The sequence below is a fragment of the Medicago truncatula genome, chromosome 6 (assembly GCF_003473485.1).
Source record: "Medicago truncatula cultivar Jemalong A17 chromosome 6, MtrunA17r5.0-ANR, whole genome shotgun sequence".
Lineage (NCBI taxonomy): Eukaryota > Viridiplantae > Streptophyta > Magnoliopsida > Fabales > Fabaceae > Medicago > Medicago truncatula.
In genome coordinates, this window is record NC_053047.1 from 4280713 (window position 1) to 4307073 (window position 26361).

Below are 26361 nucleotides of genomic sequence, written 5' to 3' on the forward strand. Positions count from 1 at the left end.
TTAAGTATTTTTGCATGAACACGTGAATAATTGTCGTTCTTTAGAGAAAAAAAATTACATCATAAAATAAAAAAAAATATCTAGAACTGATCAAATGAGATGGCATATATATCTTTCTTTTTAAATCAATAACAAATATAAATGATCTTAATCTAAAGTTTTTCGGTCAAAACCCCATAAATACAGTAATATTTAAAACCTTTGATCAAAAACTTTATCGTCTATATGATCATATTTTTGATTTTTTTGTGGTGTTCATATAATCTTATGTGACTCAAAGACTATGATAACTCAATTTACATAAAAGAATCACAAAAACTCAAAAGTAATTATTTACTATTTTTAATAATTTTATCAATTGAGTCAAGAAATCTTATTTTTTTTCCAAGCAAATTTAAAGAAACTATTTAAAGTTTTTGACTCACTCCCTTTCTTCTCACCAACCAAACCGACCATCCATTCAATAAATTCTTTAAATAGTAACTTTCTTATTTTGTGTGCATATTTTCAATAATTTAATTTCTCACTACCCATTTTTTCTTCTTATAGACTTTAATCAAAATCATATAAAAATAAATAAACAAATAAATAATCTAAAAATTCAACTCTCTCTCTCTCTTGGATTCTGTAACAAACAAACGCAGTGAAGAAACACACAAACCACACCGAAACCAGAAAAACAAAACAACAACACTTTCTTGCTTCCACGTTCTCTTTCAGTGGTCCCTTCACACAATACAATTCACTTTCTTATACTTTCTTGTTCCTTTCTTCTTAAGGATCATACTTTCTCTTTTTTCTGAAAAAAAAAGGTATGTTATTATTTTATTTTTTTAATCTTTTCATTATTTTCAACAAAAATAATCATCTGGGTTGTTGTTATTTTTTCATAAATGCTCATAAATGCAAATGGGTTTGTTGAAAAATTTGATTTTTATTGATTTTGATGAGTTTTAAGAATCACCCTTTCATTTTTCTGTTTTATTTGATTTGTTTCATCTGAGTTTTCCAAAGTTTTGATTTTTATTTTATTTGGGGGTGGTGGGTTTGTATGATTTTTATTTTATTTTATTTTTCTGGATTTGAATTCGAATTTGTGATATTATTGCAAATTTGTTGTTTATGGTGTTGTAAGAAAAGTTTTCTTGGCTATTAAGTTTTGTTATGGATTTTGTGATGTGATGTTGTTGATTTTTGTTCAATAATGATCAATGTTATATAAGGTGATGTTTTGTTTTTGGATGAATTTTGGATTGATCTTATGATTCTCATCTCATAGATTGCATTTCTCAATCTTCATTGATTTTCATGGATGATTGGTTTTATGAAGCTCTGACACGGATACCAGACACAACACTTACAGGATAAGAAAATGACATAATTGAATGTAATCACATATGCCAGTGTCCAGCGCCTTCAGCGTCGGTGGTATGGAGGTCATTGGTTGCATGATTAATGTGATTGATAATGATAAGTGCCTTTTTATTTGTTACTAAAAAAGTTACATCAGATTCAGTTAAAGGCAAAGCTAACTGTTTCACAATTATGACAAATAATTTTACAGTACAAGTGTTTTCATGACATTAGAATGTTGTTAATTGAAGTATGATTACTGCTTTTTCTTTTGAATGTATGATGATTTCGTTTCCATGGTACATTTCTGGATTAATGATAGCTGTTTCTTGTGTTGCATTAATTTGTTCTATGTCTGTTATTTTTGCAATAACATGAGAGTTTATTGATCTAGATTAAATCTAGAAGAATCAATTATTGAAAACAAGTTGGACATTTTGTGCAAATTTTTTGTTATTGCATTTACTCTTTTCAGTTTCAAATTATAATTTTATTATCTTTTTTTGCTAAGTAAATTGAGGTTTTTGTTTTTTTTTTTTTAGAAAAAAAGGAAACACGAGAAGGAGGGGTCGCACCTCTGACCTTGTGATAGTATTCTGAAATTATTTTTTTCTAAATTGAGGCTAGTTTCGAAGATTATGATTTTATATTTCGATGATTTTTGTTGAATAATGATCAATATAATGTGATGTTTTGTTTTTGGATTGATCTTATGATTCTCACCTCCCAGGCATGATAAGTTAAATGATTGGTTGCATGAAAAGTGCCTTTTTACTATTTGTTAAAAAATTTACATCAGATTCAGTTAAAGGCAAAGCTTACTGTTTCACAATTATGACAGATAACTTTTCTGTACAAGTGTTTTCCAAGACATTAGGATGTTGTTTATTGCAGTATGTTTTCTGATTTTTGTTTTTTGTTTTTTGATCTTTGATTTTTTTCCTTTCGTAGTTGGTACATTTGTTGTTTAATTATGGCTGATTCTTGTTTCATTATTTTTTTTTCCATGTATGTTATGATTATAAGAATGACAAGAAAATGTATTGATGTGGATTGAAGTTTTGAAGTTTTATCAGATTAGAATCAGATGTAATAAACAAGTTAGGCATTTTTTTGTGCAATGGAGATTCTTGTTACAATTCATTTTGAGTTTCAAAGATTATGATTTTATAGGTGATCAATTTCAATTTTTTTTCCACCATAAATTTTATATTTCAATGATTTGTGCTGATTTCTGTTTTTGAGATATTTTGAATATGCTTTTGTATTGTATTATTTTATTTTTTTTTTTGAAGAAATTGTATTATTTGATTTTAGAATCAGTCATTACTTAAATGTCTGTCCGTTTTAATTATTTGATGTATTTAGAATCGGCTTTCTTTTTGAATTTCAGGATTGTCATTCTTAATCGTGTTCTGCACATCTCATTTTTCATCTGATGGCCAGTGAAAGTGTTGAATTACCGGTTATCCCAGATGTAACTAAGTCACCTGTGATTGAAAAAAGAAGGCACTCTGCCGGGAAGACTAGCTCTGGAAAAAGTAATGGAAAAATCGTTCCGCATTATCTCAGAGCTTCCACCGGTTCCTGTCATGATTTTTGTAAATATGGAAAGGAGCATGCATTTGCATCAAAGGAAAGACGTTCCATACCTAACAGAGCCACAAGAAAACAACTTCACCAAAGTTCACAAGAGAGTGTTGGCAGGGTGATCGCCAAGTCCAAAATATCGGCTGATTCCAAGCCAACAAGTAAGATGTCGACAGCTGTACTCGAAGAATCAGTTGATTCCAAGCCAACAAAGATGCCAACGGTCGTACTCAAAGAATCGGTTGATTCCAAGACCGGAATTTCTGATGCCTTAGATGCCAATTCACACAAACTTCCATCAAAATCAGTTGTCAAGGAAAAACATATTGTGAATGAAGTTAAGGTTAACAGGAAGAAAACACCGGTAGTGGACAAACCACCATCACTCCTCTCGAAGTCGCATGCTTCTCCATCAACGAGTCAAGAATTTTCATCATCAACTGATAAGGAGGTGCGGTCGCTATCAAAATCAACTTCTACGAAGGTTGAAACTCCATTGAAGTCAACTCCAAAGAAGGTGAAAACTCCATCAAAATCGACTCCTGCTAAGATGGAAACTCTATCAAAGTGGATTCCCAAGAAGGTGGAAAATACATCAAAATCAACTACCAAAGTCATAACTTCGTCATCAATTGCTGGTGAGGTGGAAGCTGTGTCCAAACCGACTCTCAAAAAGGTGGAAAATCCATCAAGATCAACTTCCAAAGCCAAAACTACCAAGACGACAGGAACTTCATTGCAGTTACCTTCTTTAAATGTTAAAGAAATGAAGTTATCGGCAAAACATTCGATATCTCTGAATTCGAATCGTGTCGCAAGGAAGAAAGTATCATCCTCTATGAGTTCCTCGGAAGGTTTTGAGGACAAAAGAAATAGCGAGATCAAGATGGAAAAGAAAGTATCCCCCTCCAAAACCGCTCCAAAAAAACTGATATCACCTATAAAAGCTTTATCATCTCCGAGAGCTTCTCTTAAAAGAGTGTCAAGTCTAAATTCCAGAAAGAATAAGAGCTTGAAAATTGTGTCTCATCTTAGGAATCAGAACACTGCAAGAAAAGTTGAACTTGATGAACACAACAACAATGAGGTAGAGGAAAAGACATTGTACGTCGTCAATATGGAAAGTGAAAACAATACTTTGCAATCTGATCAAACCGCAAGCTATGATGATGATTCATACCTCCCTCAGTTGTCGACACCTATTTCTTCATCAACCTCGATTACTCAATCCTTATCCGAAGAAGACCAAGAGGAATCTGAATATACAACTAGTGAGTTTGAGGTAGATTCTTTGTCGGCAAGCTGCGAAATCGAATGCATGGAAAATGAGGAGACTTTGGAAGATGAAAAGAAAGGCAAGCCAAGAAAGGTTAAGGATGTTGAAGACAAGGACTGCGAAATGATGAAGTTAAAGTTCAGAAGAGGGAAAGTGATTGATAATCAAATTGAGAAAAATACTCCTAGGAAGCTAAAATTTCGAAGAGCGAAAATGCTGCCAGAGAAAGCAAACGTTGAAGATGACGGCGGAAGAAAAAGCTACAAAAAAAGAGATGAAACATCTAGTGAGAGCAATATTGCAAGTCAAGAAAAGGTTGTTTTGAGACACCAAGATATTGAGGACAAGAAAGATGCACAAGGATTGTTGAATAATGTGATTGAGGAAACAGCAAGTAAACTTGTTGAAGCTAGGAAGAGCAAGGTTAAAGCATTGGTTGGTGCATTTGAAACTGTTATTTCTCTTCAAGAGAAGAAACCTTCTGCTGCAAACTCTGTTAGTTGATGAAATCCATTTGGATGAACCTTTTTCTGTTTTTTTGTTCTTTTGTGTGTAAATAAAATTTTAGGAGAATAAGCTTTGGATGAAGGGACTACACAGTAGAGGTAAACTTTGCCTTGAATTGTTCCTAGAAGCTCTGATTGTAGGGTTGATTAGAGGGATTTTGTTTGTGTTTGGAACTTATCTTACTTAACTTGAATCTTATACTTTTTTTGGTTACATAGTTTTTATATTTTTTTTTGTTTTTTTTAATCCATAACTATTGTCATTGACCGCATCTTTTGCAATAAAAAGTATAGAACAGTGACTTTATGCAAGTTGGCATAACTTCCTCATGGCTTTGATAATTTTGTTTCCTGCAAGAGAAAGTGATTCACACCAAATTAATGAGAATTGTTCTATGGCCCCTAAATATTACTCAGAAATCTCTTGATTTGTCGTATCGTAACTCTTGATCGTTTAAAACCTATCAAACCGTAACACCTAATTGACCTTTCTTCTTCTTCTTCTTCTTCTTCTTTCATCATGTCACAACGCTCGGCCAACCTATTTTAGAGGTTGAGCAATACAAGAGGCACATAGAGCAATCATCTAAATTAATTAACTTCGAGAGGTATTTTATTATTGGGCCAGGATCGATGTGCAACAAACTGCAAAAGAATGTTTTGGGCCATTGACTAAGCTGCAATTATGTGAGGTTTCTTTTTCCACCCCCAAAGTCACTTTAGAAGTAAACTTCCAACAAAAGTGATTTTTTTTCCCTCTAAAAATATGCTTCGACATATGTGTGTGGTTTTTCAGAGGGAGTGAAAAGAAGAAGTTCTCTAATGTGACACCCGAGTCCTTAAGTTAAAAAAAATTAAATAATCTTATATTTTATAAAATTGATTTTGATTAAAAATGAGGTCATGTAACAAGTAGCATATGTTTTAACAAATGAAAGAAAGTTAATTTTAATGGATGTTTTTGGTTACTTGATCTTTGTCATGTAAGTGCAACTTAGTTAATAAGTTCTATAGACATTTATATGCAATGGCCGATGTTTAACCATGAATCCTTCACTTATAAAAAAATAGTGAAGATTAACACTTTTTTTTTTTAATGGCAAATATATATATATATATACATACATAAATAAATAAAAGGAGAATAGAACAAGAGTACAAAATATACAAAACAGCCGCCAAGCGATCCACCCACAAGACACCACAAAGCATAACGCCCCTAACCCCACAGGCGGGGCCGGAGATGTACCCACAAGGCCCCAAAAGGAGCTCAGAACACCAAAACAAAAAACAAAAAAGAGCACCAAAACTCGAGCGCCCCAATCAGCAGCGAACTCAGCAAACAGCTGGAGGCAAGTGAAGATTAACACTATATTAGATAGTATGAGTTGCAAGCTTTATAATAGGATCGAAAAGATTTACACTACCTTCACCCGGTGTGGATATTTATAACTTCAGTTTTTTGCATATTATTTTTCCTTAACATAGAAATCAACTCTAAAAAAGGATCTTCACTTGCATAACCAATGAAATATAAATATGTTTTTATAAAGACAGTGAAGATTTACACTATATTAGATAATATGAGTTACATGATTATCAAATTTATAGAAAAACTCAAAAGATCAATAGTATAGTTGAAATATCTTTAGATCCATCAAAACCACATAGAAAACAAATGTTTCTTATTTTTGTAATCTCGAACAACCCAAACACACAACTCTTACAACCAATATCTATAATTGTTTCCTTAGAGTTATATCAACAATGTAACTTGCATATTTCTATCAACTAGTGTTCCCTTAAATATTTATCAAGGCTGTCTTACTTTAATTTCCAAATATTAAAAAAAAAAGTTAGAAATGGGCTGCAAATGCAGTCATATGTTGGAGATAATGCAATTTATGGCTGCTTTGCAATGCATTATTGCAAACAAAATAATGCAATTTGACATGGTCATGCAAGTCAAAGGAATTGGAAAATTGCAATACTTAGAAATCAATGCAAATTAAAAGGTGCTTCAAAGACACGCTATCTAAAAAAAAAAGTGATGGTATCTCAACTTGCTTCAACAGTGACTAACTAAGTTCCTAAAATCCAAAGGGAGGAGAATAAAGCTTGGAGGGACCCCATCATGCCCCTATCTTCTCATTCTATGGAATAACTAACAAAATTCAATATTCTATACTTTTTTTACCTAGCAGGTGAAGTTTAGCATGAGAAAGATTAATTTTTTCCACCATAAGAAAGTTTGTTTTTAACCATTAGATCAAACCAAGAACACATCCTTACCATACTCCCTCATCACTAGATTTTGTAATTTTATTATTTTAAAAACAAAAATAAAAAATTAATTTAAAAATATGGAAATTAATTTTCCAAAATTTTAAAAAATATAAATAAACTTTTTGAAATAAACTTGTTTTCAAAAAATTTAATTATGATTTTTGAAGATTTAATTAAGTTTTTTGAAAAAAATTTGGAAAATTAATTTCCAAAATTAAGTTTAATTTTTATTTTTAAATGTTTATTTTAATTTCGAAATATATTTTTTGTTTTTAAAAAATGGTTTTAAAATAATAAAATTACAAAATCTAGTGATGAGGGAGTATGGTAAGGATGTGTTCTTGGTTTGATCTAATGGTTAAAAACTAACTTTCCCATGGGGGAAAAATTAGCCTTTCCCATGCTAAACTTCACCACCTCAATGGCTTAATTAGAGTTTTTAACTCCTAAGTAAAACTTATTGCTAGTATTGTAAATGTAACTCGTATCATAAAAGATCGTAAAAACATTTGATATGTTGAAACGTATTAGTTCGAAATTATAATATTCTCCTTTTTTATATTATTATGTGTGAAAATACATTATGTAGAGATTGAAGATTGGTCTATTTACACATACAAGTTTAGTGTATGATGTTCACAGAATCATTTTAATTGGATTCTAATGCATATTTTAGAAGTGTAGTATTAAAAACTAATATTTTTTTACACTAGAAAAGTTAGAATTTTTCAAAAGTTAATATACATGACAAAAGAGTTTAATGTTAATATATTTTATCACAAAAAAAAGAGTTTAATGTTAATATATTTTATGATAAATCAAAGATACCATAAGTTGTGTCATATTATTATGTTGGTTAATGAAAATACTTTACATGTCTATAGATTATTGAATGAAAATATGTGAGTTTCATACTTCAAAAATATATCTAACATAAAGATGGTGTAATCTACACGCATTTCATTCAACAAAAGAGATGATATTAGAGAGCGTTAAAAAGAAGGTGTTTCTAACATTTTTTAATTAGGATCGTTTCTGAGATTTTGGTGGCCTAGGGCGAACCCACAATTTGGGTCATAACTAGTAAATATATATAAACATCAAACTTGATACAAAGAATTAAGCAATTTTTTTAAGGCCTAATTGACCCCTAAAAAAAAAGTTGAAGCTCAAATTTCGTACTTATTTTTTAGGGTCTAGGACGATCATCCTCTTTGCCCTATTTCAGATACGTCCATGTTCCTGTTTCTAACATTTTTTAATTAGGATCGTTTCTGAGATTTTGGTGGCCTAGGGCGAACCCACAATTTGGGTCATAACTAGTAAATATATATAAACATCAAACTTGATACAAAGAATTAAGCAATTATTTTAAGGCCTAATTGACCCCTAAAAAAAAAGTTGAAGCTCAAATTTCGTACTTATTTTTTAGGGTCTAGGACGATCATCCTCTTTGCCCTATTTCAGATACGTCCATGTTCCTGATTTTACAACGATATGACGATTACGATTACAATAAATTGACATTTTAAATTTGTAATAGTTTTACAGCAGCAATCTATACAAATTAAATATCTTACAAAACTTTGTTATTTGTATGGCATTTGATTTTGACCCACTTGATTATGATAGCAAGCTTTATTTGCGGTCACCATCTTCAGCTATATCTTATGGTAGATATTTTTGTTTTCACACTTTCCTTTGCCGTCACTAAATCTAATAATTCATTTTCATTTGCTTCTTTTTCCGATTCCCTCTTATCCTTTTTGATAGTGAAACTATTGACAATATCCACCATCTGTTGTCACATTAATGTTCCACCTCAAAGTTCTTGGCAGCTTCTGAATATTTTCTTTGCAACTAACCATTACTTATATGATGATTATGTTTTCTACATATTGAAGTACCAATAATTAGCCACAAGTGGGAAAATTAGTTGACTTATCGATGAGGTTAAAACTTTATGATTACAGGCCACGGCCATGAGACAAGTTCTATATATAAATTTATACACTTGTATCAAAAGTATTAATATGCAATAGAAAAGGTATATACCAATAATATTACATCGATACAAGTAGAATTAAACTCAAATATTTGAAATAAGGTTTCAGGTTCGAGCTTTTCTACATGAAAAAAATATGGTTTGGAGAGAAATCACACCAAAGGTGACTAGATAATTTCATTTTTCTCAAAAAAAAAAAAAAAAAAGATAATTTCATTGACATTCTTTAAAAAAAGATAATTTCATTGACATAGATTAATCATTAACAAAGTTGGTACATATTTTACACATAACATGATTAAAAAAGTATACTATATCATATAAAATAAAAATATAGATATTATCCTTCAAAAAAATAATATAGATATTAATTAAGTTTTTTATTTTTATTATTTAATAAATTGTAATTCCACCTACTAACCATGAATTGGTCTGAGTGGTAAGAGATTTAGGTTTTTAAGTATGTGGTTAGGGGTTCGATTTCTGACTCATATATATGAAAAAAAAATACATTAGAGAGGAGAAAATACACCTTATATTCCCCAAAGTTCTCTGACGAAGATTAGCCCTGCGTGCAGCAGTGAAAATTTCGTATTGATATCATGTTAACAAAAAAAATTAATTCCACCTAATGAATCATATGAGTTTTTATCTTCAAAAGATTATTTTATTTGTTTTCATTTCAAATTTAGAATTTCAATAAAAAATGTATATAGATTACTAAATTTATAAGTTAATGTTCTTTATGGATATGAGTGTAAATCCATCAAAAGGCCTTGATTTAGTGGCCACACTTTTAATTAATAAATTCAACTAATGGATGTGAAGAGGAATATTCCATTTCCCCTCGATCAATATACATATAATACTCCTTAATACTACAAAAAAAAATCTATTACCATACCTTAAACCTTACTATTTAAGACAGACATATATATACATACATATATATATATATATATATATATATATATATATATATATATATATATATATATATATATGAATCTGCGAATAAACTCAAAACGTCCAAGTTAATAGCACATAAAACATAATGCCTACAAAAATATATGATAACATTAAAGCGACTGAAATACCCATGCTTCCGGAGTTGACGTCCAAATCTTTGATTAAATAATCGATCTTTCAATATGAATTAAATGAATACCGCACCATGACGGGAAATCAAATAACGCCACATAAGACGACGAACAACACATCACCACACTCGGATGACGAAATCACGAAGAAGACAAAAAAACTAAATCTATATGAAAATCACTTATTTGGATTGAAATTGACTAGAAAAATATGAAGATGGGTGATTTCAGGTAAAAAAATTGAAAAACCACCCCTCAATGAAAAAATTGAAAGACAAAATCTAAATAGAAAAAAAATTAAGGATTGGAGAGGACAGAAAATTACCCATACATTTTTTGTTGATTTAGAAAACTAAGGGGTTTAGAATCTTCATTTACCAATAGCAAAATTCATGCACACTCAACAGGAAAATGAAAGCCAAAAAATTAGAAACATGACACGTGGGAAGTGTAGACCAAAGCTGAAAGAATCATTTTCCACTTGAATTGAAGAAGAAGACAAAAACCTTTGACATTTTTAAGGAACTTTAAAGACACTTCCATTGCGTGAATGACACGTAAGCATGGTTCAGGGACCAATTTGAAGCCTCTTGACAGCACATTTTCAACAGAGACACTGTTATGTTATGTTACTCGGAATTTCTTCAAAAGAAAAAAGTGTTGTTCTCTTTGGAGAAATTGAAATGAGAGAATAAGTATCTTAGTTAATTCTCACATGCATTAAACAAAAATTGACACTATAATTGACCCTATATAGTCTTAAATTGTCATTTGTCTATAACCTTGTTGAATTTAGTTTTTTCTTCAAAGATAAATATTTGCATTCCTTCCTTTTGATAAGATTGACTATTACAATTTTCACATATATTCTTATATTTTTCTTATATAGATATATTTAAGGTAAAACCCCCCACCCCAAACACAAATAATTAATTTGACTAAACAATTGAACTCAAATGATTAATTAGCTCTATTAAAGACAAATTGTTCAGAAAAAGTTGAATTCAATTTTTAGATGAAACAATTCTCGATCGAACTTCAAATTAACACGATCACAGCTTTTCTCTGATCTTTTTTGAATGTGATTCTTCACTTGATTAATGATGATTCTTGTCATATCTACATTAATCATATGTATTTGGAAACAAATTCTTGCACCGATACTTTAACTCGTTTAGGATGCTCACATGACTTCTTCTAATCTATTTGAGATTACTCTGTTCCCCTTGCATTTTGATATCATTCAATTATTTAATGATATGTCAGTTTTTTATATTTAATATTTTAAAATAAATTTATATCTACTATTACTCTATTTTCGGTATATTCAACTTAATACTCGGCAAAACTCCAAGATGCCAATTTTTTTTTCCTATATATTACTTTTATCTTATCTTCTAAAAACACTCAATCATACTTCTATTGATATGTTATATCAACTTGAATGAAAGTCGTTGATTTAGTAAAAAAAAGAATTATTTATTTTTTGACAAAAAAAATGAATTTATCTAATAATTTAATATGAGTTGTTTATTTAAAGAGAAATTTTTAATTCTCTAAATGGGGATAATATAATATTGTTATTATTACACTTTCTCTTCAAAAGCTTTGATTTTGTTCCTTTTTTAGTTCTTCCTTTCCCACTTCTCTCTCCCTCTCTCTCCCTCTCTCTCTCTCTCTCTCTCTCTGCATTTCTCAGCTTCAAGTGTGTTTCTTCATTTCTGTGCTTTTCTTGGACCAAATTACCCCTACTCAAAGGTGAAGATTGCCTATATTTCTTGCAACTTTTACAATAAAATTTCTCACTTTCTTGTTGTTTGTTCTTGATTTTGCTGTTTTCTCAAATACCCTTTTATTGTTCTTTCCAATTGCATGTGTAACTCTTCATTTTAGGGTTTGGTGATTATGTTTGGATCATAAAGCTTGTTCCTTTGGCTTAGATAAGACACAATTTGGGTTTTTGTTTGGTTTGTTTTTAATCTAATTGCAAGTTTTTATGATTCAATTTTAAAGGATGAGGTTTGAATTTGATTGATTTTGTTCATTGAAGTGAATGGTTTTCATAAATTTATGATTTTGAGTTGCGATTATGTGAAATCTATTGATGGGTCATTTTGGTTTTGTTTCTATAGTAAAGGATTGGATTCATGTTAACTCACCGTGTTGTAGATTGTGTTGTTTGTTTTTGTGTCATTGGAGTTTTAATTACTTTGAATATTGAGCTTTTTCTGCTACATTTGCTTAATTTTCTTTGTGCATCTGGAATTTGGGAAAATTCTGAACTTGTGGTGGTTGTTGAGTTTTGAATTTGAAGAAATTTAGTCCAGAGTTGTCAATCGCGGTTCGAAGAAATTAGTGGTTTGTTCAAATTCCACTACATACGGCTGTAGCTGCTATTTTACAACATTTTGTACTAAATAGTGTATAGCGGAACAAGTGATTTTGTTCAACCGTAATTTAACAACAACGCTGAATTTTAGTCTTGCATATGTTAGAGTGCTATTGCTTGAATTGAAATGCATTGTACATCATTCTCTATGGAACTTGTTTACTGCATTTGAGTTTCCTAACACTATTGCCAAAATCACTTGCTTCATTCTGTTTGTATGTTGTTCCATGGATTTATCGTTCTTCTTGCCAACTAGGATCTAGGAAGTTAGAATTAGACATGAGACACATTTAAGATACGGCAAAGAGGTGGGGATGAATTGATACATGAAGTTTTAGAAATTATAGGATACAATATGAAGACGGTGCAACATATAGTGTAAAATTAGCATAAAAACACAAATGTGAATAGAAGAAATAATCAATGTTTTAGAAGTTAGAATTTTTTAACGAGTATTTTCATTTGAACATGATGAAATTCAATTAATCAAAGTTAAAAAAGTATAAAATGTTGCTAGGAGTATCTAAAGTGTCTAGAATGGGTATGGTGACTACTTTATGGTTTAGCTTTTAGGAACTTTAGAAGTATTGAAATTTTTTAAGATAGATGTGGTATTTATGAATTATGAGACTAGAGCAATTAATTCGACCAAGAAGAACGAAAAATTGTTTTCTCTTTGCTTTGTTTGCGTCGTTTTGTATTGGTTTCTTCCGTTGGCTTGATGTTTACCATTTTGATGTTTGTCGACACATAAAGTTGTTATGAACTGATAATTTTTCTTTGTTTTCTCAGATGAGGGAAATGATTATCACAAAGCAGTACCGATGCGTACACTCTTCTTCTTGCCAATGCACAAAAGGTCATTTAAGTGAAGATGCTATATTTTTGGTGTTTAACAATTTGAATTGGAACCCGAAGCTAATAGCTACTTTGTCATGCGTATGCAAATGGTTTGATGACCTTGCCAAGCGAGTTTTATGGAAAGAGTTTTGTCGAACAAGAGCTCCTAAGATGATGATTGATCTTCAAACAAGTGGGACTCACAGTATCGATGGAAACTGGAGTGCTCTAGGGAAGCTTCTTATACACTGTTCCGGATGCAAGAAAGGCGGTTTGTTCAAGAACGTTCATATCCCCGGTCATTTCGTTTACAGGACTAGATTTTCTAAAACATCAGGAAAGAGCTTTCTTTTGCCGCAATGTATAAATGATATTTTGTATGTGTCTGATCCTTGTGAGCATCTGGATCAAGGTGAAGAAGGTGATATAGGATTCTTCCGCGGTGTTTTCAAGTCATTTGCAACTACAAATGTCAGGAGGATGCTCATTAACAAAGGCGCTCAGCTCCATCCGACAGAGGTTTGTCCTTATTGTAAGGCGAGGTTGTGGAGCATGCTGCAGGCTAATATGATTCCACAAACCGCTAGTTGTAGGTTGGGTTCATATGAAGAATGTGTTGATTATCATGTGTGCCTTAATGGACACATGGTTGGAATCTGCACTCTGTTGCCTTTGTCTGATTCAGAAGGGGCATCTGAGAAGGAGTAAGATATTGATGATTTTAAGGTATTCTTTGGTACATGAACACAACTTCGTACTTGTTTATTTTTTCGTTTTTAGTTTTGTTTGAGTCCCACAATGGATAAGATGTGAACTGAAAAATGTATTTATAAGTGGGAGACATTCCTCGCCTTACAAACCGGTTTTGTAAGGTTGAGTTAAGATCCGTTAGGACTGCTATCCCTCACCTTACAAATTGGTTCTGTAGAGTTGAGTTAGTGCTAAACAATATTTTAAGTTTAATTATTTCATCGTAAAATCAAATTTAAGGCTAGAAATGCATTTTCTGGTAATTGTGGCATTAGGTTTTTATTGAAAATTGGAATCAGTTTCAAGAAATCAACAGCTTATCCTTCTTTATAGGTGTTTTAAAACCTACAAACTATGCCACAAACTATGCTTGCAGAAAACTCATGTTTTAATCTGGAGAAATTTGGATATTATAGAAGTTCATGATGTAACTGTAGCATATCTGCACAAAAAATAGAAAATATTGAGAAGCATTTCACATGTTTCAGGGAAAAAGATACTCCTATAAATTAGGAGAGTGTAGCGTTATTTTTATCTCTTGTTGTAAGTGTTCATTATGTTTATTATTCATGATCAGTTCAAAGCAAAACCAGTAGAATACATTCTGCATTTGCAAATGTTTATTAAGATGCTGAGTGTTAGCTCCATCTTTTATTGTAAATCCACTCTCAGAACACAGCTTACTATCTGGTGGGAAAATCTATTTCCTGTTAAATTAATATCAAAATTGAAAATGTTTAAATTTAACAGTAAATTCTATTAGGTTTCTAAAAGGTATTGGTTAAAGAATTCAAATGAAATATTTTCATTGAAATTTGCAACATTTGATGTTACTGATGGATATTTGCTGTGCTTTTTAATAAAAACTTAATATTTCTTGATTATTTAGTAGTACACTAAGGCTATATAGTACCGACACTTCACATGGAAGACATATATGATGTTGAAACGTGTTGGTTTCCGACACATGCAGTTGCATTCAATTATTTTATTTTCTCAAATTGTTACTCGTGTTGATGTGTCGGTGCTTCATATACTTTATGCTAACTGCAGGGGAACTTATTAACTAGATCCAAAATTAATATGAAGAGAAATGTTGGATGCACTTGCCTTATATACTTTATGCTGACGATTTGACAATGTACATTTCCTTGGACAGATTTGCATAAAGTCCTCACAAGAAGTATGGTTGAACACACTGCTGTTTTGCTCACGGGTAAATTTCTACCTAAGGGTAGTCAGAAATGTCATTAACGATTTTATTGAAACCACTATGCCTGATGTTGCCATATCAATAAATGCTAGCATTTTCTACAACGGGCAAAATTTGCCAACAATTTTTCTTCATGAATCAGATAAAAAGATGTTACTGTGAACTATGTGGTATATCATGTATATTGTGATGTCTGGATATCTGAACCTGAGTGACCAATTTGGTGGTGCAATATTCGTAGTTTTTAAAGAATGATTTTGTTTCAGTTACATTTTCTCATTCCGATTTAAATATTAGTAATTATATTAATTAGGATAAAATTATGTTTATATGATTATTAATGTAATATGATAATCAGTGAATCTGTTCTAAATTATAAGTCACTCTAGCAACTTCAGATAAATTAAGGAATACAGTTAATATTGTATGAAAAAGAAGCTGTTAGTATTTTATTTTTTAAAGCAGCATATTTTTTTGAGAAAGATAATAGTTGGTTTTTTATTTCCTATCAGTCTTAGATTTAAATTTTAATCTGAAAAAGAATTGAGTTGTTAAAGGTAATTTTGTCTAAAACAAATCTGAAAAAAATTGTCACTGCGGGCACTTGGTCAGTTGGTTGGAACCATAAGACCCCAAATTAAGTTAAAACTTACCATTTAAAGCTTTAACTTTTGACCAATTAAGGATTTCACTTCTAAGTTTAATAGAAAAACACAGTACTAGCTATCAATTATCTAGGCTAGATATATTTCGTGGTATCTGAAGTTTAAATCCGAGACCTTCCACTTTGTGTCCGAGTCTATAGTGGTGCTTAATACTTCAAAAATCGTCTAAATACCAAAAAAAGAATTGACAATACACATTTGTTTCTTAATCTCATGTGCTGTTTCCAGAGCTATGTTACAGGTGTAGTAAACAGCACATTAAATGAGTGTAAGAAATTCAAACACCTGAGTGGTAAGGATTTCAAACAATCTCAGCAACAAATAGAGGCCCAAAATTACAGCATCAGACCAAAAATACACATCCATATCGTCTGGAGAAGAAAAATAGCTATCATCTTGTTCAAAATATCAGAGTTTAAAGAAAGAGAAACATTCAAACAAAACAGAACCAGGAAGATCAGTCAGCTACAAAACATGACTAGGATGCAGGCGAAAAAAGAAACATTGATTTAAATATATAAATGTACTAACCAGATTAAGCTGTTTATAATACAATGAATGCAAGAGTTTATAAAACATAAACTTAAATCAGACTGAAACAAATCTTGAATATTGACATACCAACACCATCCATCCCAGCTAGTTTTGGCTAGAACAACTGCCTGATGTGGTCGTCAGCTGCATTCTCAGCTTGAGTGTCTTGAATGAAACCGTGATTCTTTTCGTCCCATGTTTTTGTTCAACCATACCTGTGATCAACTTATCCCGACTATTCAAAGGTGAATGCAAATAATTTTTTTTTGAAGAAAAAAGGTGAATGCAAATAATAAAATGAACATGTCATCAAAATGAAGATTATACCAGGATAGCAAAATCCTATAAAATTCACAATAACCATATATACATGCATATCAATTCATATATAATCATATAACATAAATAAGAAAATCACAACAAACACTACACTGAACTTAAATTCGAAACCCATAGGAAAGTCGTACACAATTCATAAGTCAGAATTAACAACTTAAGCTATAGTATTTAAGCTTTTAGCAAGTGACAAGCTCTAAACACCCAAAACAAGGAGTCAAATTCTAGATATTTAATCTATTTAATTTTCATCTCCATTTTCATCTTCATGTCCATCTTCATTTCCATCGTCATCTCCGTCTTTATCTTCATCATTTTTATCATGCATATCCGCAATCGCCGCATCAGCTAGACACTTCAGACATGGTGTATCCAAGTCCGAGGCGTCTACATCTAGAACTTCAACATTTCCATTGTCATCAAGATTTAGCTCACTTGACGCTCTCTTCTTTTCGGCCAATTTTGAATTAGCCATGACAAAAACAACATCACTATTAACAGTCTCTTCCTTCAAATTCTTAGCATGTACCTAAACAAATGCAAATACGATAAAGAATTAAGGTTAGAAAATAGTACGTATTTTACAATTCATATTCAATATTCTTTATCATCTTACCATCTCGAAGGCCTTCCGATTATGCTCACCCCCATAAGAACTGCCTGTCAAGCATAATACACGAATTGCGAAATTCTGGAGATCTGCATATTCATCTGCGAAAGATGCCCACCAAATTGGTGGAGTCTCCTCACCAGCAGTAATTATGGCTATTGGATGACCAAAATGATTAGCCTGTTTATCGAAATCTTCAAGTTGAATTTCAATCCTAGATCTTTCTTCAGGATTGGCTACCATCCTTGTTATACAATGTTGTAGACTATGTTTAAGTCTAATATCATCTCTAAATCCAGGACTATAGTGAAATTGAGGGTTAAGAAAATATCCTGCAGCATGCAAAGGGCTATGGAGCCATGTTCCACCAATGATTTGCCATATAAACATAGAACTAAAAAAATGGAAAAAAATTGAATTACTTTTCGTTGTTTAAACCAAGACTGCGAAACAAATGTTCAATTTTAAAACTAAAGTTAATACTCGATCCTGCCGAACATATTTACCTTTCCCTTTCTTTGTCATCTTCGGAAAGACTCTTCTGTATCTCCTCTATAGCTTTCACCATTGCCTCATAAATGAAACCCATAGTTGGTTTCTCGATTGAATTGGCCAAACGAAACACTTCAAGTATAGGATATATACCTTTATAACAAATCATAACATTTTTCCAAAACCCTTTGTTCAAAACCGCATCCTCAATGTATTTCCCATTCATCGTCTTTGCAAACTCGCTGGACTTCCACTCCTTGGATTTGAACATTCTTCTCAAAGCTCCTTTGTTCTCATGAAGACAACATAAAGTTAAGTATACCGAGTCATATATAGTAATGCCAACTTTCCAAATATCTATTCCTTTTGTGAAGAGTAGCAATAGAGTCCTGAGAGAATCCTCTGAGTTAATAAAGAATACAATTCTTTGACACTCCATAAGTGTCGCTTTGTGAATAGGTATCTCCCCGCAGTGTTGCAGCATCATTCCAATGCAATGTGTTGCGCAAGGTGTCCAATACAGCCTAGTCCTTTTCGCCATCAACATCCCAGCGGCAGCTACATAGTATGGTGTATATTCCGTTACAACGTGGACAACATTTTCTTCCCCAACCTCTTCAACAACGTCATCCATCATTTTAAAGAGTTTCTCAGACGATTCCAACATATCAGACGCATCAATAGTCTTCAAAAAGAATGTTCCCTTTGGACTGTTCAGTAACAAGTTTAGTATGTTCCTCTTGGGAAAGTTAGTAAATACATCGACCATTATGCTGCAACCTGTGATCTTCCACATAGCTCTATGTTCTTCCAAAACTTCATTCGTCAACTTAATTTCTTCCGGAAAATATTTCCATCCAATATCAAAGAACCCCGGTGGCTTAAATCCTACGCCATGTCTTGAAACCAAATCACACATTGTCTTAAATTCATCACTTTCTACTATTTCGAAGGGTATGGCATTGTTCAAGAAAAACCTTGCAACCGCTCGACATGCCTCCTCACTCAAAGTCTCCTTACTATTGACGGAGTCTTGTGAGCAACCTCTCTTTCTCTTGAAACTATCTCTACACCTCCCAACACTCGCTTTACCGCCTTTTCTTTTTTCGCCAACTCCAACATACCCTTCCTCATGAATCTCTTTCAAAGTTGTAAGTATCTCCAACATTTCCTTCTTCACCTCATCACTAACACCCTCACAAGATTCAACATTTTCCTTTCCAGTTAAGTGACATGCAAATCGATAAAATCCGCCGGTTACAACATTATCACAATATTTACAATAAACTATATCTTGTCCATGTAATTTAAGATCAAGTGAAATGCAATGCTTCAAAACCACTTCAACAACATATTTTGCCACTATCTGTTTAGGCATGTTTAGAGCAATAATCGAGTCTGAAACAGCAAAAAACAGAATCAATGCAGAAACTCAATGATTAGGTTTATGGTTTCAACTTGAAAAAAAAAAACTGTTTTTTTTCTGTTGCATTTGGATAACAAAAAATACCCATTTCCACAAACCCATTGTAGATTCAAAAAAGTGAAGGAAATGAAAATGGGTAAGTAAAAAAAAGATGAAAAATGAAATTTAAGCAGAAAAGGTTTTAATTTTTAAGACTGAAATAACTATAGGAAAGTAAAAAACATACCCATATTTGTTTGTGTGTTGTATGAACAGTGCTTGGTTCGGTTTTCCGACAATGCCAACTGATGAAGAAGAAGTTGAAAGTAGAACTGCTGCTGTCTTCTTGAGCTGATGCTCCAATGTGTTTTTTGTTGGATCATCTTCATAAAAGTGTAACATTTTGCATTATTTTTTTCTCTATTTAAAAATAATTGCAATTTAAAATTTTAATGCAATTTTTTTTTTTTCATTAATATATTCTTACTTATTGAATTTCACTTCACTTAATTACTACAATAACTATAATTAAGAGTTGTAAAAAGAACTATAATTAAGAGTTGTAGAGTTTATTGAGAATTTGAGAATTTTAATTTTTGAGTTTAGAAAAAAATGGAGTGATCAGAGAAGGAATATGTGAACTATGTGGTATATCATGTATATTGTGATGTACCTAAACCTGAGTGTTCAATTATGTATATCATGTATATGTATATTAATGAACTAGGCATTGTTGGCATTTGGTTGCAACAATAAGATCCCAAATTAAGATGAATTCTGCTCTTCACCTCGCGCCCTGCAACCGTTCTAAATTTACCCTTGCGTTAGTTAACTCACATAAGTGTAAAACTATGCGCTAGTTAACTAACGTTGCGCAACTTAAAAAGTGCAAGTGTAAGTTAACTCATGCACAGTCTGTGCATACAACAAGAAGAGGCAGAAACGTCTATTTTTCCTCTTTTTTTTCAATCCTTCTTTCATACATTCATTCAAGCAAACATTTTTCATCATTCATTCAAGCATCATTCAATCAAGCATTAATTCATAAGTATATTACAAAAAATAACGGAATAAAATAACGAATAATGTTATAAAAACGCTAAAAAGCGCAAGTGTTATAGGATTACAACCAAATCCAACATAATGTCAAACAAAATATAACGACTTAAGTAACTGCTGCGTGAGTTAACTCACGCTGCGCTACTTAAGTGACACACAAAATATAACGTGCGCAAGTTAAGGCACGCAACGTGACTTAACTTGCGCAAGGGTAATTTAGGCAACGCTGCAGGGCGCGAGCGAAAAGTGCTGGATGAAGAGCAGAATTCAATTAAGATTTGGCTTCTTATAAAATAATCCAAAGAAAGATAAAATTTACCAATTAATTCTTCAACTTTTTTATCAATAAAGATTTCACGTAGTCTCAAGACACCTGAACTCTAATCCAATTAAGATTTTACTTCTATAATAATAGAAAAATATTTTAATAATAATTATCTATTAAAAAAAAAAATTGGACAATTACGTACTTATTTCTTAAGGCGAGAAAGTTACCGTGACTTTATGTCTCTCTTATATTATCATCTCTCTCATCTTATTTATCATTTCTCTTTCATCTTTCTTTCTCTCTCATAAAAACATAAATTTGCACTAAAGTTATCAACTTTCCCATCTTAAAGTCATTGAATCTCAATCCAGTGCAATATACACCACATTAAACAAAATGATAAGAAATTCAAACACCACAGTGGTAAGGAATTTAAACAATTTAAGTAAGTGATAAAGAAGTTCAAACACATGTTTCTAATAAAGGATGATTTTTGGGGCAAACAACACATTCCTACCTTTGTACAAGAATTGTTCAAATCATGCAATTTAAATCATACAATATCAAATTTTCAACGGGGGAAAACAAAAGTCCTCATCATGAATCATCTTATTTCTCTACTTTCAAAGGCAGACCACTCCATTCCCTCCCAAATTCATCTCAAAATTCAAAACATTTCTTCTGTTAACATGAACTATATATTAAGCCAAATTGTCATTGCTACGGGGCAATCATGCAACACATGCATGGTATTCTCATGCACATCTCTGAAATCCTTATTAACCAAGTGCATATAAGATTTCCCGGCTGTTTGTGAGAAGCCGACCATGTTAAACTAACCACAAGAAGGCCCTCATTCTCTCGGACACCAGCAGCTGCCACAACCGTTTTCACACTTGCGAACCTTCTGCCGAACTGACATTTGACAGTAACCAAGATGCTAAACTGATATACAAACTTCCTAATTCAGCATCAAACCAAACACACACGCACGCATATCCATATCTTCTCCACTGCAAAAGTTTAAAGAAAGAGAAACATTTAAAGAAAATAGAACCAGGAAGATCTATAAGCTACATAACAGAACCAGGATGCAGTGGAAAAAAACAAACAATGATTTAAATATATAAATGTAGTAAACAGATTAAGCTGTTTATAATACAATGAATGCATAAAACTTCATCCAAGTAAATTAAAGAATACATTTCAGTAAATCCAATAGGGTTTATAAAAAATAAACATAAATCAGACCAAAACAAATCTCGAATATTAACATATCTATCCCAGCTAGTTTTGGCAAGAACAACTGCCTGATGTGGTCATCAGCTGCATTCTCAGCTTTCAGTGTCTCACACTTGGATGAAACCGTGGTTCTTTTCTTCCCATGTTTTTGTTCAACCATACCTGTGATCAACTTATCCCGACTACTCAAAGGTGATGCAAATAATAAAATGAACATGTGATTAAAATGAAGATTGTACTAGGGATTGGAAAGGGAAGTCAACTTAGTAAAGAGTAATATTATAACAAGGAAGGTAAAATCCTACAAAATTCATAATAACCATATATGTATGCATATCAATTCATATATAATCATAAAACATAACATAAATAAGAAAATTACTACAGACAGTACACTACACTTAATTCAAACCCATAGGTAATTCATACACAATTCATAAGTCACAAATTACAAACTTAAGCTTGAGTATTAAGCTTTTAACAAGTGGCAAGATGCAAACACCCAAAACAAGGAGTCAAATACTAGATATTTAAATTAGAAAGTTTTTCAAATTAAAAACAATAATCTTCCATTTAATTTTCATCTTCATATCCATCTTCATCTCCGTCTTCATCTCCGTACCCATTTACATCATGCAAATCAGCAATTCCCGCATCAGCTAGACACTTCAGACATGGTGTATCCAAATCCGAGGCTTCCACATTTAAACCTTCAACGTCTCCATTATCATCAATATTTAGCTCAGCTGAGGTTCTCTTCTTTTCGGCCAATTTTGAATTAGCCATGACAAAAAGAACATCATGATCAGTTCTGTACCTCAAACTCTTAGAGTGGACCTAAACATATACAAATACAATTCAGATTAGACAGCAGTAGGTATTTTAAAATTCATATTCAATAGTTTTTATCATCTTACCATCTCGAAGGCTTCTGGAAAACGGGGACTCCCATAAGAACTGCTTGTCAAGCTTAATACACGGATTGCAAATTTCTGTAGCTCTGGTGGTCCATCTACTAACGATGCCCACCAAATTGGTGGAATCTCCATATCAGCTGTAATTACGGCTATTGGATGACCGAATTGATTAGCCTGTCTATCGAAATCATCAAGTTGAATTTCAATCTTCGATCTTTCTTTGTGATTGGTCACCATCCTTGTTATACAATGTTGTAGACCACGTTTAACTTTAACATCATCTCTAAATCCAGGACTATAGTGATATTGAGCGTTAAGAAAATAGCCAGCAGCATGCAAAGGGCTATGGAATTGTTTGTCCCATCTTTCATCAATGATATCCTTTAGAAGCACAAAACTAAAAAAAAAAGTAGAATAATAGAATTACTTTTCGCTTTTCAAACCAAGACTACAGAAAAAATGTTCAATTTAAAATAAAAAAAAAAGTTGACACTTGATCCTGCCGAACATATTTACCTTTCTCTTTCTATGGCACTTTTGGAAAGACTCCTCCGTATCTTATCTTTAGCTCTCTCCATTGCCTCATAAATGAAGCCCATGATCGGGACCATGGTTGAATCGACCATAAGAAGCAAATTCAGCAGAGGTTTTACACCTTTATAACAAATCATAACATATTTCCAAAACTCCTTGTCCAAAATCATATCCTCTGCCCATTTCCTAGACCTTGGCTCTGCAAACTCGCTGGACTTCCATTCCTCGGATGTGAACATTCTTACCAAAGCTCCTTTGTTCTCGTGAATACAACATAAAGTATAGTATGATGTTTGCCATTGATACATGCCCAATTTTAAAATATCTTTTCCTTTTGTGAAGTGCCACAATAGAGACTTGACAGAAGGCCTTGTATGAATAAAGGTTATAAGACTCTGACACTTCTTAATTATCTCTGAGTGAATAGGTATATTCTCCTCACAGTCTTCCAATATCGTCAGAATGCAATCTGTTGCACAAGGGGTCCAATACAGCCTAGTCCTTTTCGCCATCAGCATCATAGCGGCTGCTGCGTAGTATTCTGTATATTCCGTCACAATGTGGACAGCATTTTCTTCCCCAACCTCTTCAACAACGTCATCCATCATCTTAAAGAGTTTCTCAGGCGATTCCAACATATCAGACGCATCAATAGACTTCAAAAAGAATGTTCCCTTTGGACTGTTCACTAACCAGTTTAGTATGGTCCTACTCTCCGTGTCACTGTCAGCCGATCCATCAACCATTATGGTGCAACCTGTTACTTTCCATATAGCTCTATGTTCCTCCAAAGCTTCATTTGTCAACTTAACTTCATCCGTCAAATATTTCCCTCTAATCTCATCATAAGACGGTGGATTAAATCCTACGCCTTGTCTTGAAACCAAATCAAACATAGTTTTAAATTCATCACTCTTTGCCGCTGTAAACGGTATGGCATTGTTGTAGAAAAACCTTGCAATCACTTGACATGCTTCCTCTCTCGAAGTCTTCTCATTTTTTTCATCAACAACAGAGGCTTTTGAGCCAACTCTCCTTCTCTTGTAACCATCTCTAGAGCTTCCAACAACCACTTCATTGCTACTTCTTTTTTCGCCCTCTTGCAAATTGGTATGAATCTCCAACATTTCCTTCCTAACCTCATAACTAACACCCATACAAGCTTCAACATTGTCCATTCCAGTTATGTGACATATAAACCAGTAAATCCCGCCGGTTACTACATTATCACAATGTTTACAATAAACTATATCTTGTTCATATAGTTTAAGATCAAGTGAAATGCAATGCTTCAAAACCACTTCAACAACATTGTTGGGTATGATCTTTTTAGGCATTGTTTGGGCATTTATAAAGTCTGAAACAGAAAGACACAGACTCAATCAAGAAATTCATTAATTAGGTTTAGAGTTTCAATTTTGACCCCAAAAAACATTTAATTTTTTTTATTTTTTTTGCAAATTGGTTCAAAAAAAATACCCATTTTCTGTTTGATCTCAAAATTCAGGACCTTACATTAAAAAAGAACGAAAATGAAAATGGGTCACTGAAAAAGCAAATTTAAACAGAAAAAGTTTAAATTTTTAACACAAAAATAAATATAACATAGTAAATAAATAAATAAAAAAGTAAAAAAACATACCCATGTTTTGAGTTGTGTTGTGTCGTAAGAACAGTGCTTGATTCGGTTTCCAACAATGCCAATTGATGAAGAAGAATGAAGCAGCTGAGATCTTCTTGCTGCTACTGCTACACTGTGGTTTGTTTTGGTCTACTCACTTTCCCGCTATTTCATTATATTCTCTCTCTCTTGAGATTAAATTACCAACCTATATCCCACTTACTTTTTACCAAAAAAAACCCACTCAACACAATTTTAAATCACTTAAAATTAGAAAATAGTTTTGTCAATTTCACTGATTTTTTTTTTTTGTTAAATATGTTTTTAGTTCTTATAAATATACTAATTTTTTATTTTGGTCCCTCATAAAATTTTCTTCGACTTTTAGTACCCAAAAATTTTCTATCTTCACCTTTGATCTCTCCTTTTGAGTAAATTTACAGGTAAAATTTATACTTTTAATCTGCTCAGTATCATTTTCTAAAATATCCTTATTAACTGTAGTTAGTGAAGTAGTTAAGTTGCATGAAATTTAATAAATAAGGGAATAATAAAGAAAAAAATAATAATAAATGATGTATTGTTATTCTAAAGTGACAAGTACTATTTTGAGACCGAGAAAAAAAAGTTTAAAAAGACAATTATTTCTCTACCTTTGAACAAGATTTGTTCAAATCAAACATGCAATTTAAATCATACAATATCAAATTTTCAACTCAGGAAAACAAAAGTCCTCATCATGAATCATCTTATTTCTCTACTTTCAAAGACAGACCACTCCATTCCCTCCCAAATTCCTCTCAAAATTCAAAATAATGCAGCCATGGAGAGTTCTAGAAAAGAAAACATTTCTTCTGTTAACATGAACTATATATTAATCCAAATTTTCATGGCTATGTGGCAATCACGTAACACATAAGATTTCCCGGCTTTTTGTGAGAAGCCGACCATGCTGAACTAACCACAAGATGGCCTTCCTTCTCTCTGACACCAGCAGACACCACACCCGCTTCCAACCTTGCGAACCTTCTGCGGAACTGAAATTTGACAGTAAGCAAGATGCTAAACTGATAGACAAACTTCCTAATTCAGCATCAGACCAAACACACACATCCATATCTTCTCCACTGCAGAACGAAGAATAGCTATCATGTTCAAAGTACAAGAGTTTAAAGAAAGATAAACATTTATACAAAACAGAACCAGGATGCAGGGGAAAAAAGAAACAATGATTTAAATATGTAAATGTACTAAACAGATTAAGCTGTTTATAATACAATGAATGCTTAAAACTTCATCCAAGTAAATGAAAGAAAATAGATTTCAGTAAATCCAATAGGGTTTATAAAACATAAATCAGACCAAAACAA

The 26361-nt window shown here is 32.2% G+C and overlaps 4 protein-coding genes across 7 annotated transcripts; 2 read left to right on the plus strand and 2 right to left on the minus strand.

Moving 5' to 3' along the window:
• The first annotated feature begins 603 nt into the window (after positions 1-603).
• LOC25495325 (uncharacterized) lies at positions 604-4939 on the plus strand. Of its 3 annotated transcripts, XM_024786045.1 has the most exons (3): positions 604-812; positions 1331-1428; positions 2747-4939. In XM_024786045.1, exon 3 carries the CDS (start codon positions 2792-2794, stop codon positions 4721-4723), a length of 1932 nt encoding a protein of 643 aa, XP_024641813.1. In that variant the 5' UTR covers positions 604-812; positions 1331-1428; positions 2747-2791; the 3' UTR covers positions 4724-4939. The 3 variants fall into 3 exon arrangements, with proteins under 3 accessions (XP_024641813.1, XP_013450993.1, XP_039691202.1); XM_013595539.2 differs by lacking the exon at positions 1331-1428; XM_039835268.1 differs by lacking the exon at positions 604-812 and having other exon boundaries at positions 1062-1428.
• Positions 4940-11719: 6780 nt separating this feature from the next.
• On the plus strand, positions 11720-15577 carry LOC11414480 (EID1-like F-box protein 2). 2 transcript variants are annotated; one of them, XM_024786211.2, is made up of 3 exons: positions 11720-11874; positions 13298-14071; positions 15149-15577. In XM_024786211.2, exon 2 carries the CDS (start codon positions 13298-13300, stop codon positions 14051-14053), a length of 756 nt encoding a protein of 251 aa, XP_024641979.1. In that variant the 5' UTR covers positions 11720-11874; the 3' UTR covers positions 14054-14071; positions 15149-15577. The 2 variants fall into 2 exon arrangements, with proteins under 2 accessions (XP_024641979.1, XP_013450994.1); XM_013595540.3 differs by having other exon boundaries at positions 15255-15577.
• A 1307-nt stretch (positions 15578-16884) lies between these two features.
• Positions 16885-19738, minus strand: LOC112422700 (uncharacterized). Its single transcript, XM_024786210.2, has 4 exons — positions 19598-19738; positions 17960-19343; positions 17460-17847; positions 16885-17372 (listed from the first exon to the last, which is right to left on the minus strand). Exons 1-4 carry the CDS (start codon positions 19731-19733, stop codon positions 17085-17087), a joined length of 2196 nt encoding a protein of 731 aa, XP_024641978.2. The 5' UTR covers positions 19734-19738; the 3' UTR covers positions 16885-17084.
• A 2551-nt stretch (positions 19739-22289) lies between these two features.
• On the minus strand, positions 22290-25189 carry LOC112422502 (uncharacterized). The gene is made up of 4 exons (XM_024785453.2): positions 25013-25189; positions 23353-24727; positions 22837-23233; positions 22290-22756 (listed from the first exon to the last, which is right to left on the minus strand). The coding sequence occupies exons 1-4, from the start codon at positions 25014-25016 to the stop codon at positions 22493-22495; spliced, it is 2040 nt and encodes a 679-aa protein (XP_024641221.1). The 5' UTR covers positions 25017-25189; the 3' UTR covers positions 22290-22492.
• Between the last annotated feature and the right edge of the window lie 1172 nt (positions 25190-26361).

Excerpts from the sequence above, each read along its gene's own strand:
- LOC25495325 (XM_024786045.1), top strand. The coding sequence starts at position 2,792 with ATGGCCAGTGAAAGTGTTGAATTACCGGTTATCCCAGATGTAACTAAG.
- LOC112422700 (XM_024786210.2), bottom strand. The coding sequence starts at position 19,733 with ATGATCCAACAAAAAACACATTGGAGCATCAGCTCAAGAAGACAGCAG. Across the intron at positions 19,344-19,597 it reads CAACACACAAACAAATATGG|ACTCGATTATTGCTCTAAAC; the intron begins GTATGTTTTTTA and ends TTGCTGTTTCAG. Across the intron at positions 17,373-17,459 it reads ATCGGAAGGCCTTCGAGATG|GTACATGCTAAGAATTTGAA; the intron begins GTAAGATGATAA and ends GCATTTGTTTAG.
- LOC11414480 (XM_024786211.2), top strand. The coding sequence starts at position 13,298 with ATGAGGGAAATGATTATCACAAAGCAGTACCGATGCGTACACTCTTCT.
- LOC112422502 (XM_024785453.2), bottom strand. Across the intron at positions 23,234-23,352 it reads AGTGCCATAGAAAGAGAAAG|TTTTGTGCTTCTAAAGGATA; the intron begins GTAAATATGTTC and ends TTTTTTTTTTAG. Across the intron at positions 22,757-22,836 it reads TTCCAGAAGCCTTCGAGATG|GTCCACTCTAAGAGTTTGAG; the intron begins GTAAGATGATAA and ends GTATATGTTTAG.